Genomic DNA, 17,021 nt, shown 5'->3' with positions numbered 1-17,021 from the left:
AGTAATGGTACATGCTTAATGATACACAACAACGCCAGGCGTCAGAGTAGGAGGCTCTATCTCGTAACTTGCTTTCTGAATAGCCTCGGTATCCAACGAGGCCACTTGAAAGCAGGTATTAAACAATAACAAATCACTGGATTCTTCAAAAGAGTAGCGTTTCGCCAGATTCTGAAACACCAAGACGCGCTTAATCACAGTGGCTGTAATGCGATGCTTTCTGAAATGCACCAATGGCTGGCTCAGCACGGCATCGATGCTGCCTTGGTGCTTTCGCTCAATATTGTTGTTAGAGGAGGGCAAATAGGACGGTAGTTCTGCATTGAACACGAGATCAGACAGGTAGATGCCCAAGAATGGAATACAGCCACCAAAGGGGAGCTTAATGGTTACTGATTTCTTGGATTTTCGCTTTCGGAATGTGCTGTTGCTATCATCGACTTCCACTTGGATTTCTGTAGGCGACTCTCCATATTCCTCTGCAACCTGGCTCATGCTATCACGGATATGCTTCCAGTTCTTGGTAGGCGACGTGAACGTGGACAGTTCCTGCAGTGTCTTCATCTCTCGCTTGTTGACCAAGGGCCATGTCTTTTCCAGCCTGGACACAGAAGAGGACTGCAAGCCAAGCAAGATTTGAATCAAAGTAGAAAAGTTGCAGTAGAGTTTGCATTTCTATACAGTCGTCAGTATATCCAGATACTATTACTACTCAAAAAACCCACCTTGGCTAACCGAATAAACTTTTCAATTAATATGACACGCTGATCCAGTTGCTTGGTTTGTACAATCTCACTCGACACCCACTGACAGACCGCATTGAATCTGTTGATCGTTTTTTCTATGCCTCGCTCTACACCATCCTTGTTTCTCTCATGTTGCTGCTTCATTCGCTTTGTGCGAGAATAGATGCCCTGTGGATGCTGATCAAAAGCCATGGCGTTGGCTACATCCTGGTCTACATCTTCCATGTTGGGCGGTTGGTACAGCGTGGTGACCGACATCTTGGTCCACCTGCAATCCACTAATTCTTCCCAATCAATGTCTAGCAAAATGGCTTTTTCAATCAAACAGAATTGCTGTGCCATGAGTGATGTTGAATACGACAGCACAATGGATCTGTTGATGGTAGGCACGGTGTTGGGCATGGGAATCGAAGGCGGTAAACTAGACAGAAATTGATTGTTTCGGTTGGTGTCAATATCAATCTCGAATATTCTTGATTTGGGTGCTCGCAAGGTAGGCTGCTGCTCCTTCTGCCTGTTGCTAGCAGTCGACAGTCTCCATGCTTCCACTTTGTCTTCCTGTCGGCGCTGTCTTGTGGGTTTGTTGGTATAGGAGGAAGACGCAATGGAAGAAGCGGAAGTCACTATACTCTCCTTTTCATCCTGAAGCAGCACCAGTGGTGGCAATGGCTTTGATTTGGGATCCATGCTCACAAACGTCTTGCTCATCCTATTGGGCTGTTGCTGTAAATTGTAATTGCTGAACCGGGATCTCGGAACCAAGGTAGTTGGATCTCCTGACATGGCACAAGCTGGAGTAACAACTTCTGAGTCAGCTACCGAAGGATATGCCATGGAGTTATAAGAGGTAGAAGAAATCAAGTTTTGATGGCTATGGTTTGCATGGCTTGTATCAAAGTAGTTGGTTGCATTGGCTGTAGGAGGATGATAGATATCCGGCGTAGAGATGGTAGAGGGGACGGCTAGCTGAGCACTATAGAATGATCGGGTGCGGATGGTGTAGTCTGACATTGAGTTGGACAGTATAGCAGCAGTTGCTTCGGCCGGGTTGCTGCTGTACGCTGCAAGGAACTTTTCTGCTTGCTGTCTCTCTTCCTCTTCCTGTTGCTGTTGATGCACCATCTCTAGTTTTTTGGTCAATTCATTACTGCTATTAAGCACTGTGGGTGGAGAAGATAGCGGATGCTGCTGCTCAGGTGCTGCTGCTCCTGCTGCTGGTTCAACCAACTCCTTGCTGTAATAGCTTTTGGGTGATGCAGCAGCCAAGTCTTCTTCTTCACAGTCAGACTCCTCTTCATCAGATGTACCTGGACTGATGGCACTTTCAAGCGAATTGTCAGAAAAACCGCTGATATAGAAATCTTGGCTTTTACTGTTGTTCAATTGCTGCTGTTGCTGTATGTTGATCCACTCCATAGAGGCGCTGTTGTTTACAGTGTCATGTAAATTGTACATGCTGTTTGGCAAAGAGGAGCCATTGTTGAGCTTGCTGCTGGTGGCAATTGATGATACAGAGGATCCACGGCGACGGCGCGAACGTTGTTCAATGTGTGAATTTGATTTCTGATGTTGCTGTTGCTGGTGAGTTGAGGCTGATGGGTAATTTCCAATCACTACTACATTGGGCGCAGCAACTTGTGCATTCTTGACGGCTGTGTTGTTGCTATGGCGAGCATCTAGATGAACTCCATTGACCATATTCAACGTCTTTTGCCGTATTGTGCCTGAAGACGTCAACTGATCCTTGACCATCTGCTTAACGACTTGCTGCTCGTAGGTGGGAGGAGGAGGGCCAATGACTTGGACTCTGGTGGACGCATTGGACGCATAGTATATCTTTTTAAGCCGCCGAACCACCCGCTTCAAACCCTTGATGATACGCTGATCCCTCGGAGATTGCTTGATCAATGGATGGTACGGCATTGCGTTCAAGAAGTCTGTCAACACAATGCGAAGTTCCTTGCTAGGAATGAAATCACGCAAAAAATAGTTTAGCAGCCAATGTCTCATGACGACAAATGCTCTATGAGTAGTCGTGTTGGTATGTGTTGCATGTTTGTTTCTCGTATACCATGTGCCATGTACATAGTCGTACTTACCTTATTCTCACTATACATCTCTTGGCTTCGTTCTTTTCCAAGCTCCAGTTGAATCTCAAAATCAGTAATTTGCATAGTTGCAGTGGCGTCATGAACACACGGTATATCAAAAAGAAATCAGTCATGAAGGCATAATCTATAGATGCAGTTGCTTTAATTGTCTGTCGATTCAGTGCGTTTGATTATAACTTTACCAAGGGAGATGGTTAATTTCTCGACAAGCTTCTCAATGGTAGCTGCTTCTATCACACGATCTGCTTCAGGCGTTGGTGGCTCAGGAACAGACGCAGCATTCGACAGATCAACAGAGGCCTTCTTTTTCAATTTCTTGAGTGGGATCAATTGCTGAGCCGACCATCTTGATTTCTTCTTGTTGTGAGGCGTGGCGTCATCTCGTTCATCCGCAGTGGATGGTGCAGTAGATGGTACAGTCGAATGCTGTTTGGCATTGATGCCCCATAAAATAAGGTTTGGGTTCTCATCTGACTCGAGCAGATCAAATATCGTCAGGGGAAAATCTGATAAATCGGAGGGAGGCGAGAGTTGAAACGGATGTTGTACTGTGTTGGACAATGTAGTAGCAGCTGTAGGCGCCTTGCTATCTACAGCAGCTGCAAAATAGGTGTCTGACCAGATATCACCAAACTCACTTACAACAGGTATTTTGGGCAGTGATCGGTGCACTGGTGGAGGAGGAGACGAGGCTTGTACTGAAGAAGGCGAAACCAACAGGGCACCCGATGTTTGCATCATGATTGTGCTACTACGATGGCTAGTGCTAGTGTAACTCTTCCTGCTTGTATTTCTCTGCAATGTACTGGTTGTGGTGGGTGTTGTTGTTGTAATGTCCTGAGCAGGTTCCTCATCTGTATTCCAGAATATCTTTGATTCAGTGTATTCTCGTACACCAAACACAGTGGCCAATGCGGCTCTCTCCATGCCACCGTCGCTGGTATCGTTTCTGAATTCTAGTGGTATAATCGAGGTGTTTCTCTTTCTAGGCACTGTGTTTGTTGCTGCTGACATGATGGTAGAAATGGAGATAAGACAAGAAGAAAAGAGAAACAAAAAAAAAAGAAGCGAAAGAGAGGAATGTATTAATAGAAGCAGTTGATTTGCGCTTTTTTATACCTAAAAGATGGTGGAAATGATGATGATGATGTATTCTGGAGATTGCACAAGAAAATTAAAATAAGGCTTTTTTTTTTGTGTGTGTATGTGATAAACATACAACCATCTAAGGGGGCTGCTGCTGCTGCTTTTATTTCACATGCATCGCACTGCTATTAGCTACAAACAAGTGTCGACAACAATCAATATTCCCATTTGCGTGCAATGTTCTTTAAAATATTGGCAAAAGAAGGCCATCTTTCAATGGCATTGCTAGTGTCTAATGTTTGAGGTTCAACTGAGGTTACCTAGTGATGAAAAAGCAGGAAAATTAACTTATTGTTCCTATTTTTAAGACTTGGCTATGGATTTTTTTTGTTTTACCATCATTTCGGTTCTTTTAACCTTTTTATCTTGCTGCTCAACATGATTTACACTGATCAAGCCATCATCAAACAAATACCTCTTCTTGTTGATAAACGAAATATCGGATAGAACCAGACGCTCATTGAGAATCGATTGCTGCTTGGGTGCCAACATCTCGCCGTAACCGACCAACTTGCACTGCTCTAGCAATGCTTGTATATGATCCTCATCCTCTGTGTAGTTGAGATACTGCTTGGCTAAGAGACGCACATCAATGCGGCCATGCAATCCCACAATATCCACGACAGAGCGGTTCTTTTCTGCAATCACCTTCTTTACATTGAGATTGCCATCCTCTTGGATTAGAAATTCAACCAAGAGACGCTTCAAATCCGAATTCTCGTTCTTATCCTCTGCTATTAATGACTCATTGACGTACTCTAACTGAATTGTACGTTGGTGGAATCCACCGTCTAAAGAGTGAATGATGGGCATGTAAGGCGTGGTGATATTACGGGGCGGAATGCTGCTGAGAAAGCGTGTTCTGTTTTTGAAGAGTGTGCTGATGTTGGTAGCGGTTGATGTGAGTGGTAATTTATCATCATGAAATAGCAGTTTGCCAAATCTAAGAAGAATACATCAATGACACTGTAATGGCGTATGCCACTAGCTATCTTACCTGGCTTCCAAAGACACATTGTCGCCAACACCAACACTCAATGGTTTTACTAGCAAATCCTTCATGTTGTCAATGCCACCTATCACGCTGATCAAGAGTTGTAAATTAGCCCACCACTGTCAATAACCTGATTAATCTATATATATATATATATATAAAAACCCACTCTTGACTGTCCAACACCACATAATCATCCTGTTCATCCTTGTTTCTATATTCCAGTCTGTTCCAATTCAGCTTCTTGTCGTACAGTGGCATAGATGACGCATCTTGCATTGGTAAAACTGTATATTCCATGTGTTTATGTACAATTGTATGATCTGCTGAATCCAAGGCTGCTTTACTGGTGGCTCCCATCTAGTTAGAGCATAAGTAAACACTCGATTCATGCATCGCTTTTGATTATTTACCTCTGTGAGCATCAAATTCAATAATCGTTTTGCATTCATCAGATTCTCTGTGGATGTGCTAGCCAACGAAAATTTGTCTCTTTCCAGTGTAATAAAGCTGCCAGCCAGTTCCGACACATCCGCCAGTGATTCATCCACTTCATTTTTCAGCTGTGTGTCCTCTTTGATCCTTTTAGGTACATCCACCTCCTCTTGGATGATGTTCAAATGCGTCAAGATCTCCTTTTTGGCTTGAGCAACTGCCTTGGATGGACCCTCAACTGCGTATTCTTTCTTTTCCACATCGATTGTAATCAAAACTTGGTGTTTCTCTTCAATGGTGCGAATAGTATCACCATTACTGCCAATGATAAAGAACATTTGCTGGAACGATGCTGGTAAAGTCTCTTTGACAAGATCTCTTCGTCTCTCCAAGGCCTCTTTTTCTCTAGCAGCGTCGAATTCCTCTACTGTCTGAATCCCCCAATAATTCTTCATAATGCCGTCAATCAATTGTCGCTTCTTGCGTTTGTTTCTAGGTAAATGATGCACAGCAGAATATTCTGCCAATTGACGCACACTGAACGACTTCTCAAACACGTTAACTAGTTTATCGAATTCCTCCACTGTAATCACCTCTTGGCTTGGCTTCAAGGTCTCGATCGACTCTAACAGGATATCGTTGCCTTGCTGGAGGTTGGCAGATTTCTCTAATTCGGCTACCATGGCTTGTAAGCGCTGATCTGATAGTAGTTCTCTTTTGGCAGCATTAGCATCTTTGAAGCAAATAGGTGTAGTCGATAGGTGACGAATATAGTTTCTCTTTAGACAACCGAGTCGAAGCAAATGACGGTATGGTATAATGGAAGGTGGCATTATTTCTTGGCTGGAGTATAGAAAAGAAGAAAGTCTTTGCCAGGGTTAAAGTGATTGCCCGGAAGTTTATTGCCAATTTCTACATTGTTTGATAGGTACACTACCCCGATCAAGCATAGGATGTCACATAAAAAGATGCACCTGCCATTTGGAAGGTTCCATGGACCATTGACAGCATAATCAAGCTTTCCAATATGCGTTACATTGAAGCAGGCGCATGATGTGCCTCACTCATAGAAGTAAGTTAGCAGCAACCTTATTAACAAAAGACTCATGGGAATACCTGCTATTCCATCCAATTCGTATGAACTAAAGATGTTGAAATGATTCATGCGAATGTAACAAGAGACATCTCTGCTATACGAGTATAAACTAAACTTCTCTAGCTTTCATTGCCTCCCCCCCCCCCACACCTTCGATTCCTTTTCTTCTACATGGGCGTTATAGAAGTTTCTGATTTAATTAAGTAGTCAATTTCTTTGGTATCGATCCAATTAGATTCAGGTGATGTGCAATATATTACCAGTAGAAATTCATTGTGATCAATTCATTCTTTGTAGACCAGTAGAAACTAGTGTGCTGAGCAATAGCCAATTTCTGCAGCATACCATGAAATTTCATCTTTCAGCAGTTCTCTATCCATTGAAAACCGTGTATAAGCAACCTGTAACAATGGGCCTGACTCTTCGACGATGCTTCACATCCGCGCGAATGAAAATAATGCAGATACGAACAGATAGCATACTTACACTACCTCTTATTACCCAAAAGTATGAGTAATACAGCCAAAATTGGATGCATTTGAGGTGCGATTTCTCACGATGGAAGCTGTTTCAGACCGCCAGAATAGCATCACACTTTTTCTTTTGTCTAGCACTGTCTTTCAGGCACCTTTGCTCAACTTTTTTAAGATGGTCGAAAATCGACTGAAAACCATGAGTGATACCTTATGATTTTCATCGAAAATTAAACGATCGCGTTTTTGACCCCAAAAATAAAGACTTTTACTATGGTACATATTGAATCAAAATGTTTCTACAGATCCAAAGCAACCCCTGAAACCACGTTTGTAATACCTTGATATGTAAATTCTCGACATTTTGGCCAAAAACCTCATTTCATATTTTCCAAGATTACTCAATAGCTTTATTAGAAAGACGTCTTTTGATTAGAGTCATTAGATGCGCATTGATCAGTACACCAAAACGATATTAGGAAGTAGGGGAAGATCATTGCAATTTACATAGTCGAATATTACGAAATATCTCAAACAAGTCGAAACTGATCAAAAGTTTGGCCAATCTTGAACAAAAGACAAGCGGGATTCGAATTGGTTTTTGCTGCTGCTGAAAAGTCAATGCCTCTCTTATCATGGAAGCAGCTGTTGTTTTTGAAGCTAAAGGAGGGGGATTGCGAATTTAAATGTGCTATAGCACAGCTGTGCTACTACTTAGCGTCTGTCTTGTAGATATCTATGGTTTTTGCTAGGTTTAATCTTCGTACATTGCTTTTGCAAATGCAAGCCCTGGTGCGAAACATATATAGAGTCTTTGGCAGCTACATATCTTTTTTGTTTCTGCACACTTTCATTTTGCAAATAGTAGCTTCTTATCTCGTTTTCTTTGTATAGTTAATACATTTGTTGATAATCTATGGCTTTGATATTTGAGTGCACATGTATGGATTTGGCTTAATAATAATGGCATGATAGAATATGCTGCTACAATGCCAAAATTTTATTTATTTCAACTGATAGGACATTTACCAAAACGCCATCACATGGACCTATTGAATGAAAAATAACAGATCAGATTGAAATCAAAATTCTGTCAAAGATTGTTTTACTCTCATTCTTTGTCATTGAGCTACACAATAATGAGTTCTGAAGCAAACGACACCATATCAAAGGCAAAATCAAGCATCGCCGACGCATTAGTCGCCAACAAGGTTCAAGTAAAATTTTCTTTATTGCCACTCATTGCAAAAGAGTTATAAATCAGAATATAGGAGCTTTTAGATGTTCTAGAAGAGCTCAAGAAAGTTAACGCAACACCTCAGCTTCTAAAGGTATATAGTGCTTAGACAGAGGGTGCATTACAGAACATTGACTAACAGTAACAATCTCCTAGCAAGCAGACATTGGAAAAGTGGTTGGCAAACTGAGGTCATTTTCTGATGCCCAAGTGTCACAAAAAGCCAAGGAAACTGTCAAAAAATGGAAGCAAGATGTTGGACTAACTGAATCATCAGCGTCTTCATCAAGAAGATCCTCCAATTCATGTAAGATCTAAAAACACTTGAGCTCTGTGTCCTTAAAATGAATTGATTTTATTTCTCTGAAAAAGCAATTGCCAGTGCAATCTCGATATCGTCCTTTAGACGATCTTCCGTGGATGCAGCAAATAGAAATGTACAATCTGATGACATTGAGTATACATCCACACACAACGCGCCACGAGACAAGACAATCGAGCTCATGTATTCTTCCATCGGATTAGGAAGTTATGCAGGCAATTATACACAATTTAATACCTGTCATTTAAAAAGGAAAAAAGGAATTAATTGTAAATCTATGCAGATGGCAATCTATTATTGAAAAGGGCAATCGACATTGAAAAGCAGTTGTTTGAGATGCATGGCCAATCCGTGAAAGAAGAATACAAGGTCAGGGTGCGTTCACTTGCGCTCAATTTAAAGAGCAAAACAAATCCTGCATTGAGAGAAGGCGTTGTTACAGGGGAAATATCCATTGCGACCTTATGTGCAATGGATGTGGAGGTAATGTACGGTGTGTCTTGCCCAATGTCAGCACATTCAGTTTCATCGTAGGACATGGCTTCCGAAGAGTCCAAGCAGAGAGACCGCAAACTAGCAGAAGAAGCCTTGTTCAAGGCAAGAGGAGCCGAATCTGCACGAGCAGAAACCGACATGTTTCGATGCGGGAAATGCCGTGGAAGGAAATGCACCTACTTTCAAATGCAAACCAGAAGTGCAGATGAACCTATGACCACATTTGTTACCTGTGTGAATTGTGGTAACCACTGGAAGGTATTGCTAGATGCGCTCAAGTGCAAAAGGCTTGATCCTAACATTTTGAGTAGTTTTGCTGAATCATATTATACCAATGGAATTGCAGGTCTTTACAGAATATCATTAAGCTTTTTGTGATACAGTAACAATAGAAACTATTTCATTTTATTAAACTCCTTTTCAATGAACATCTATTAAATCTGCTTCTTTTTGTGCTTTTTCTTTCTTTCTGCCTCTCTCTGTTGCTCTCAAGAAATACAAAAGAAAAGAGAAAAGCTATCATGACAAATGACATTGACCTCATGCTTCGTGACTTGGAGAAGCAAGTACAGGATTTCACATTGGTAAGGGTTACAAAGAAATTGATTGAAATAAATGTGTTAATAATAGCATTCTATTTTTGCACCTCCTTTTTTCCTCTTTCCTTCTTCTTCAATCACTTTTTACAGAATATGACTGAACATCAGAGCGACCCCTCCTCAAGCGCAGGTAAGAGCAATGTAGTTCAAATGAGAGCTTGAATCTCTAATCAGCCCATTTTAGAGAGACGATACCGTCAATACCAACCACCGGATAACCGTGCAAGCAGCACCGACGATGTTCCCCTGCAGCACTACAAAACGCGCGCGATGCCTCTACAACAACAACTGGAGAGCAATGATGATTCTCGAGATGACAATATCTGTATTGGCAGCATTTTGCAGAGATCTGCAACAGCCCGACGTCCAACAAACGAGAAACCTCTAGTTCAACTCAGTCAATCGAAATCATTGAGAAGCACCAGCACAAGCACTGGTTTGAGTCGAAGAAAAAGGGACCCAGTGGCTCCACCTCTGCCTACGCCAGAAGATGAAGAACTTCGATTCGCTATGCAGAGGGCCTGGGCAGTATTGGATAGCGACACTCAGGAATCTAAAGAGGTATATATTTATGTATTTATACTGATGGGTATGGATCTAACATCTGTAATATCAGGCTGCCAGTACAGCACCCACTACTGCTCCCTCTGAAGATTATAAATCTTCAAATATGGTTAGTACAGGTCGTATACAAACGGTACCATTAAAAACCTTAACAACCAGAATCTATATTGATGATGCCAACAATCATAAAGTCGTACAACTCAGCAATCTTTTGACAACAGCGATGGTTGTACAGTATCTCAAAAAGAAGGGCTTGTTGGATCACTCGGACGACTGGAGCTTGTTTGAGATTGACAATCAACATGGCGTTGGTACGGATCAGAAAGCTCGTCTTGGCGATAGCGTACTCACAGTTGAAATGTAGAAAGACCTCTTCGCGAATGGGAAATCGTACTGGATGTTCTCAGTGTCTGGGAACCTGATGCAAGCAATGCCCTCCTAGTCAAGAAATACTCATATCACTATACTTTAACGTCAGAGGTAAGGAGAGAGCTGGCATTTATTAAGGAGAAGAGAGGCACTGAAACTTGGTACTCAATCCATAGAGCATCTTGCAAAAAAAGATCCCTCCAATGCACGGATGGTTATCTATTGAGTATAAGAAGGGAAAATGGCAAAAGAGATACTGCTTTATCAAGGACAATGCAATTCATCACGCAAAGGATAACAAGGTGAGCCTTTTTTTTTTCTGTATGGATGTGGTTTGTATGTGTTCTAAATATATGTTAAATAGGGATCTTCCTCATCCATTTTATGTCACTTGGCTACATATGATGTCTATACACTGCTTCAACCAATTAGAATCAGCCCTTCGCCATTTGTATTCGCCATTAGGGCTCAAGATAGGTCAAGCATTTTTGAAAAAGAGAGCGACTACATGCGATTCTTGGCAGTCGAAGATCAAGAGGATATGAAGGATTGGGTACTTAGTATCCGATGTACCAAGGTAGCACACAATTTAACCAGCTAGAAAAAACGTATATACTGAATTATTTATAGAGCAATATTCATTATCAGTACCACCCCAATAGAGTGGCATATCCATTGGCTCACATCTCTCTAGAGAGTACCTTGGATGATTCTCAACAACCCACCACAACCGCTAATCATACTACTGCGCGTCGACACAAATTCACCAGGGACTTGAAATCAGACGACCACACCAAGCATGCCGTCACTACTGCTCCTCCTTCTGTACCTAGTTTGCCTCGAAGCGAATCCACTCGCCGTATAGAACAAGAGGGTGCCAAACGTGCCTTGGGTAGAAGTGGAACTACACGTGGTGGTGCTGGCCATACTCGAAATCCCACAACTACTGCTAAAAATAATGCTGATGTAGAAAATAGCACCACCACCTCAACAACAACTCCAGCAGATGGGCCCCTCATTGATTGTCTTGGCCCACCAACATTCGCTAAAGGATCGTTATTGGCCAAAGAAGAAGAAGCAGAGCAAATCCAGTACAGACAACAGCAACAGCAGCTACAGCAACAACAAGAACTCATGCAAAGACAACAAACCCAGCAGCAGCAGCAGCAGCAGCAGCAACAACAGCATGAAGAATCCTCCACACTGATCCAGATTGATGATAGTATCAAGTTTGCCAAAGGTTCCCTACTCGATCAAAAGGAGAATGGCAACGTCAAGATGACTCGATCCAAGAGTGTGCGAGAAGTGTCTAGTAATCACAACTCTGAAGAATCCTCCTCTCATCGTCGCCATGTTTCTCTGCGAAGAAAGCCCACGGGAGGTAAACGCCTACAACACCACGATGTGCCACTACCCAATAACGCAGCGATTGCGTCTCTGCCTATCTCTCCCCCACCAGCCATACCGCCATCTACCGCTTCGTCCATGCTCAACAGCAATCATAACCAAAACCACACTACATTGTTGCAACTGAACAACAATCAAGAGCGATCGCATACGCGAGAATTGCATGCAAGACACGGCAAGCCATTACTGAATTTCGATTCTCCCAATACCACCTCTACCACAACCAGAAAATAAAACATTTTGTATAGATTTTTTTTATATATTTTATTCTCCCATGGGATGTCTTGAGATTTATAAAACATAACGAAAAAAAGAGGCTTGTGTTTATGTTTGAAGGTTGATATGTTGTTGAGGTTGTTGAGCTTGCTGTTGCTGTTGAGATGCTTGTTGGTGTTGCTGCTGATTTGATGGAGATGGCGTGGTGTTCTCCTTGGACGCATTCATCATATCATCAGTGGGTAATTTACCTGACTTTTGCAATTCAGCAATTTCAGCAGCAGCTATGAAAATTTTCTTGTTAATGAGTGTATAACAAACAAGTGTATATCATGATGCTCACTCAAGAATCTACCACCTGGACCTCTAGGGCGACGCATAGCATGCTTATGTCTGCTCTCGTGAAGATACGGCTTTCTTGTTCTTTCTAATTTGTGTAATTCTTCAAGCTTGAGACGAGCAGCACGTCGCTTGAGGATTCGGTGATATTGTTTTGCATTTACGTATAAAGGTTCTTCCTCGACAACGGGAGCAGCAGGTACTACTAGATGTCTGCATCAATTTTAGCCACTCTTTTGCCCTTTTCGTGTACTAAATTACCTTGTCCAGCTTGTGCAGTCAACATACCTCCAGGCTATGATACGAAACGATGGGTCAAATCACGGCGAGCAAAGAAAATTTTTCACATTTACTTACCATGGCAACGTGTTGCTGAGCATAGTTGAGGTGTGGTGGAGCCTGTTGAGGTTGTTGTTGTGCCTGTCTCTGATAAGCCAATGGAGAACCGTGAGCTTCGGTCTAGAAACATTGCGAATGAGCTACTGGCCCTTCCCATCCATGCGTCTAATACTTACCATTGCCTCCGAGGTAGCAGGTTGGGATGTGGCTTGCAACTGTTGGTTTTGGGCAGTGCTATCGCTGTAAGTATTCATTTTCTCTCTATGGTGTTTGATTCTACACAAAAGCTTATTTCCTGCTTGATGACAATGAGTGAATTATATTTTGCGGAGAGTGAGACCTGTCAAGTTTATAGTGAAGAGCAAATATGATAGGACAATGGTTTCTCCCAATCAAAAGGAAAACAAAATAAGAAGAACAACAAAAAGGAGGAGGGCTATCAGTATGATAAAAAGGCTTTTAATTCGACGGAACATTGGGGAGATCTCTTTCACCACGTCACTCGTGTGTGTGTGTGTGTGTGTGTGTGTGTGTAAAGAAAATTTTGACCAAACACCTGAGATTTAATCCGCCATCATAGTGATACAACAAGATACGATGGATTTCTATCATTATCAACAACAACAGCAGCTTCTATCTCACATCACTGCTCACACAGCATCCAGCATCAAGAAACTAGAGACTAGATTAGTGCAATGGAACAGTTCGACCGAGAAAGAGGTAGAATCAGACCTTGATTTGATTCATTCCATCCTCAAACATGATCGTGCATGTGGCTCCTCCTATTCCTCCGCTTGTGCAGCTCAAATATTTTACCCACAATTAGCTCAATTAGTGATTGACCAAACTCACAAGAAATCCAGGTTATCATATTCATTGTTGATGTGTATGATTGATCTTGCCAAGCATGACTCGCTTACTACATTACAATCCATGCATTTCATCTCTGTTGCGATTCCCTTATGGTCGCATCACAAGATTTACATTTGCCGCAAATCCATGGAGCTATGCTACCGTCTTGTATCCCGTATGCCATCGATAGAAGACGGCATTGTCGATAGAGTCATCTCATACACTGGCCAATGCCGAATGCATATGACTCGGCTCGATGTAGAAAAGATTAGATCGCCCGACTATACAGAATTCTACTTTGATGATACACCCTCAGCCATGGTTTGTGATCGCAGCACTATAAGATGGCTCATTCAAATCATCTTTGTCGTCTTGCTAAAGCAAAATGTAGACAGCCTTGGACGTTTGATAACAGAAATCAAAGGTAAATGTGCATTTATGGCGATGCAATGTTGCCTAACAACAATTCCTAGACTTGTGCAAGAGCAATCACATTTACGACTTGAAGGAATTACTGTTTGACATTTGTTGTGCCAATGATGATGATGCTGTTCAGCTCTTAGATACCGTCCTGTCAATATACCAACAATCACAACAACAAAATGTAACATTCCTGTCAACGATAGGCATAAACCCTCATAGTGTCTTCCTCTATTTCATTCAACGGTGTGGAAATACGCATGATATCATGGTGGATTTGCTCTTGGAAAATGATTCAGAGTTCATTGCCTATTTCCATCGGTACATCATCTATGCCACTCAACACATGAACTCATTCAAAAAGACGAGCAGTGATCTGGGCAACGACATTGATATTATACAAACGATTATTGCGAATGTGTTGCTTGTATTAGAAGGGGATGGGTTTCCGTACAATGCAAAACCATTGATTCGACGTCTGTCAGTCTTTGAAGAGAAGCTATTTAAGGATTGATGAAGGTATACTGGACCTCGTGTCATATATTGATATGCGCCTCTATTTGATTCGTGAGCGAATGCTTGATCTTCCGAATGATGTGAAATAAATAATACTATTTATATAAACTTAAGATGCTGCTTGATGTATACTATATGGTTGAGTGCATTGCGATACATCGTCTCCATGAAAACCCCATTCCTAGCGTTCGATCAGTGCTAATACTCAATTGGTTTCTTTGATCGTAATTGACGGCATGCCATGCTTTATCATGCTTTCTAGTGACATTTGCAGGCGCAAAAATACACTGATGATACGTTCAACTGACTTTTTTTTTTTTTTTTTTTTTTTTTTTTTTTTTTAAGAATGTTGATCAATCGTTAGCTTTAGAATATCGATGCTAAAGCTTTGAAAGTAGCATATCCTCATGATAGAATCCTACGAGAAAAACGGTGGTGCAATTGGATTTTAGATTGGAGGCGTTGTTGCTGTTGAGAAATAAATGATACCCGAAATAAGCCAACTTTGAATAATAAGCTCCATATAAGACCTTGTTATTTACGAGTGATTGCGCGTAATAGATTGATAAATCAAATGTTGGAAAACGTTGTATTTAAAACCGCTTGGTGATGGCTTGTTGCTTCATTGTGGTTTGACAAACGGTTCAAAGGGTTGCTGCGCAATTCCCGAAAAAGGGGGAGTAGCTATATTCCAAGCTCGCTGTTGATGGGAGAGCTTTATATCAGGAACATTATATATCCACTTTGAGGGGTTACTAAACATATGAACGCATTTTCAGTCGTTAAGTTGGTTGTCAAATAATCTGGCGAGAAAGTGTAAACTAATGTTATATAAAAGAGCAGTGTTTGGGCGCTATTCCTTGATCAGATGCCAACTCAACCTGGCTTCTCCATTAATTAAATTATGCTCCCCTCTGTTTGATTTACAAAATAAGCCCTCCTCGTTCGGACATCTACAATGCTTTATTGTAGAAACCAGTACTTCAGCCCTCAAATTGTTGTTTACAATGGCAAAGACACATTGACCACTCCCTAGTTAGCCAGAGTACTCTCTATAACTTTACTATACATACAGTCTACATTCGTATAGTAATTCAAAAAGATTTACTAGCAGCATCTACTCCAAATACACCATTTTCTAAAATCACTAATTTCTCAGCAACCATGCTACCTACGTAAATTTCAATTACAATATCGTTTAGATGACAAAAAACTGGTATAGAAACATGCTAGTCTCAAGACTCTAGCATCATTATTTGGAAAATCGATTTTCGATCGTCAAAAAGCTGAAAACCTCAAAATCAAAAAACATTTTGTACATCCAGGTCCTCATAGGTAAAAAAAAATTTAGAATCATATAAAACTAAAATATGTTGTAAAATAACGATATTGGAGCAACTTCTTAGTGGGAATATTATATTGGAAATGCATACTTCATGAGATAATCGACGTTGGAGATGCTACTTCTAAGCAGGGGAATATACATGCTTTAAATTGCAAATCTTACTATAATCGAACAAAGCAAGCTACAACTGTCTAACCTTAATAGCAAAACTTTCCAACATGCCAAGTATCTATTGATAACTTGAAAACAGCAAGTTAATATGGCTCTTTTCGTACGCTTCGATTTTTAAAATGCTTGGTCAAATTCATCCTTGTGTCGTGTACACATGCGGAAGGTCAACGGACCTTCAATTTCTAATATTCTGAATGATGATCCATGGGATTCCAAAGATAAAAAACGATAATCTTGATTGCTCTGCCAATTGATTTGATATTTATAAACAGTTACACACAAAGTCTGTATGTACCTGACAGATGTAATAGTGGCATTCCATGGAAGAGAGTGTACGTAACAAGATAAAGGTTTTTAAATTTTTTATTTTTGGCAAAGCCATGTCAGGTACACGCAGGCTTTGTGTATAACCTTTTGGCGAATGGAAATATCATCGAGCCAATTTGTAGTATATTTTTCTTTAAAGTTATGAAACTGTGCATTCATTTTTGGATAGTTTGGCGGGGCTGACCTTTTCGGCAGTTGTTACAACCTCACGCATGTCCTCAAACGATGGGTAACTATTGATCCTACACAGTAAATTGTACCGCAAATAGTGCTGCAGGTTCAGTACATATTTTCCTTTAAAACCCTCAAAAAATACGAAAAATAGACTTGTCTAAATACAATTTGTGCTACACTTAGCAAGAGTGGTGCCATTCGATGTGCATTTCAATTCTGTACAAAGCATTTATGAGCGGAAAGCAATGATTACTAGTGAAGATGATACGTTTGAGCGATTGAAAGCTAAAAGTATAAATCATCGTATTGGTGTCAAGCCAATAAGAGC

General features: G+C 41.1%; 6 protein-coding genes across 6 annotated transcripts; 3 read left to right on the top strand and 3 right to left on the bottom strand.

Moving 5' to 3' along the window:
* Positions 1 to 15: 15 nt before the first annotated feature.
* Positions 16 to 3,871, bottom strand: ATC70_002673 (uncharacterized protein; the record flags this gene model as incomplete). The annotated part of the gene is made up of 4 exons (XM_064822043.1): positions 16 to 675; positions 726 to 2,769; positions 2,846 to 2,981; positions 3,040 to 3,871. The coding sequence occupies 4 exons, from the start codon at positions 3,869 to 3,871 to the stop codon at positions 16 to 18; spliced, it is 3,672 nt and encodes a 1,223-aa protein (XP_064681729.1).
* A 287-nt stretch (positions 3,872 to 4,158) lies between these two features.
* Positions 4,159 to 6,265, bottom strand: ATC70_002672 (uncharacterized protein; the record flags this gene model as incomplete). The annotated part of the gene is made up of 5 exons (XM_064822042.1): positions 4,159 to 4,263; positions 4,340 to 4,946; positions 5,001 to 5,087; positions 5,167 to 5,357; positions 5,411 to 6,265. 5 exons carry the CDS (start codon positions 6,263 to 6,265, stop codon positions 4,159 to 4,161), a joined length of 1,845 nt encoding a protein of 614 aa, XP_064681728.1.
* A 1,875-nt stretch (positions 6,266 to 8,140) lies between these two features.
* Positions 8,141 to 9,422, top strand: ATC70_002671 (uncharacterized protein; the record flags this gene model as incomplete). The annotated part of the gene is made up of 7 exons (XM_064822041.1): positions 8,141 to 8,218; positions 8,273 to 8,332; positions 8,395 to 8,545; positions 8,611 to 8,775; positions 8,844 to 9,043; positions 9,095 to 9,299; positions 9,367 to 9,422. 7 exons carry the CDS (start codon positions 8,141 to 8,143, stop codon positions 9,420 to 9,422), a joined length of 915 nt encoding a protein of 304 aa, XP_064681727.1.
* Positions 9,423 to 9,747: 325 nt separating this feature from the next.
* ATC70_002670 (uncharacterized protein) lies at positions 9,748 to 12,228 on the top strand (the record flags this gene model as incomplete). Its single annotated transcript, XM_064822040.1, has 7 exons — positions 9,748 to 9,784; positions 9,839 to 10,215; positions 10,271 to 10,529; positions 10,583 to 10,698; positions 10,764 to 10,889; positions 10,952 to 11,164; positions 11,218 to 12,228. 7 exons carry the CDS (start codon positions 9,748 to 9,750, stop codon positions 12,226 to 12,228), a joined length of 2,139 nt encoding a protein of 712 aa, XP_064681726.1.
* Positions 12,229 to 12,318: 90 nt separating this feature from the next.
* On the bottom strand, positions 12,319 to 13,142 carry ATC70_002669 (uncharacterized protein; the record flags this gene model as incomplete). Its single annotated transcript, XM_064822039.1, has 5 exons — positions 12,319 to 12,494; positions 12,554 to 12,751; positions 12,811 to 12,844; positions 12,907 to 13,008; positions 13,065 to 13,142. 5 exons carry the CDS (start codon positions 13,140 to 13,142, stop codon positions 12,319 to 12,321), a joined length of 588 nt encoding a protein of 195 aa, XP_064681725.1.
* Positions 13,143 to 13,485: 343 nt separating this feature from the next.
* Positions 13,486 to 14,674, top strand: ATC70_002668 (uncharacterized protein; the record flags this gene model as incomplete). Its single annotated transcript, XM_064822038.1, has 2 exons — positions 13,486 to 14,164; positions 14,214 to 14,674. The coding sequence occupies 2 exons, from the start codon at positions 13,486 to 13,488 to the stop codon at positions 14,672 to 14,674; spliced, it is 1,140 nt and encodes a 379-aa protein (XP_064681724.1).
* Between the last annotated feature and the right edge of the window lie 2,347 nt (positions 14,675 to 17,021).

The sequence above is a fragment of the Mucor velutinosus genome, assembly GCF_035048745.1.
Source record: "Mucor velutinosus strain NIH1002 chromosome Unknown tig00000093, whole genome shotgun sequence".
Classification (NCBI taxonomy): Eukaryota; Fungi; Mucoromycota; class Mucoromycetes; order Mucorales; family Mucoraceae; genus Mucor; species Mucor velutinosus.
The sequence above is the reverse complement of the archived record's forward strand: the minus strand, read 5'-3'. Positions and strand labels throughout refer to the sequence as shown.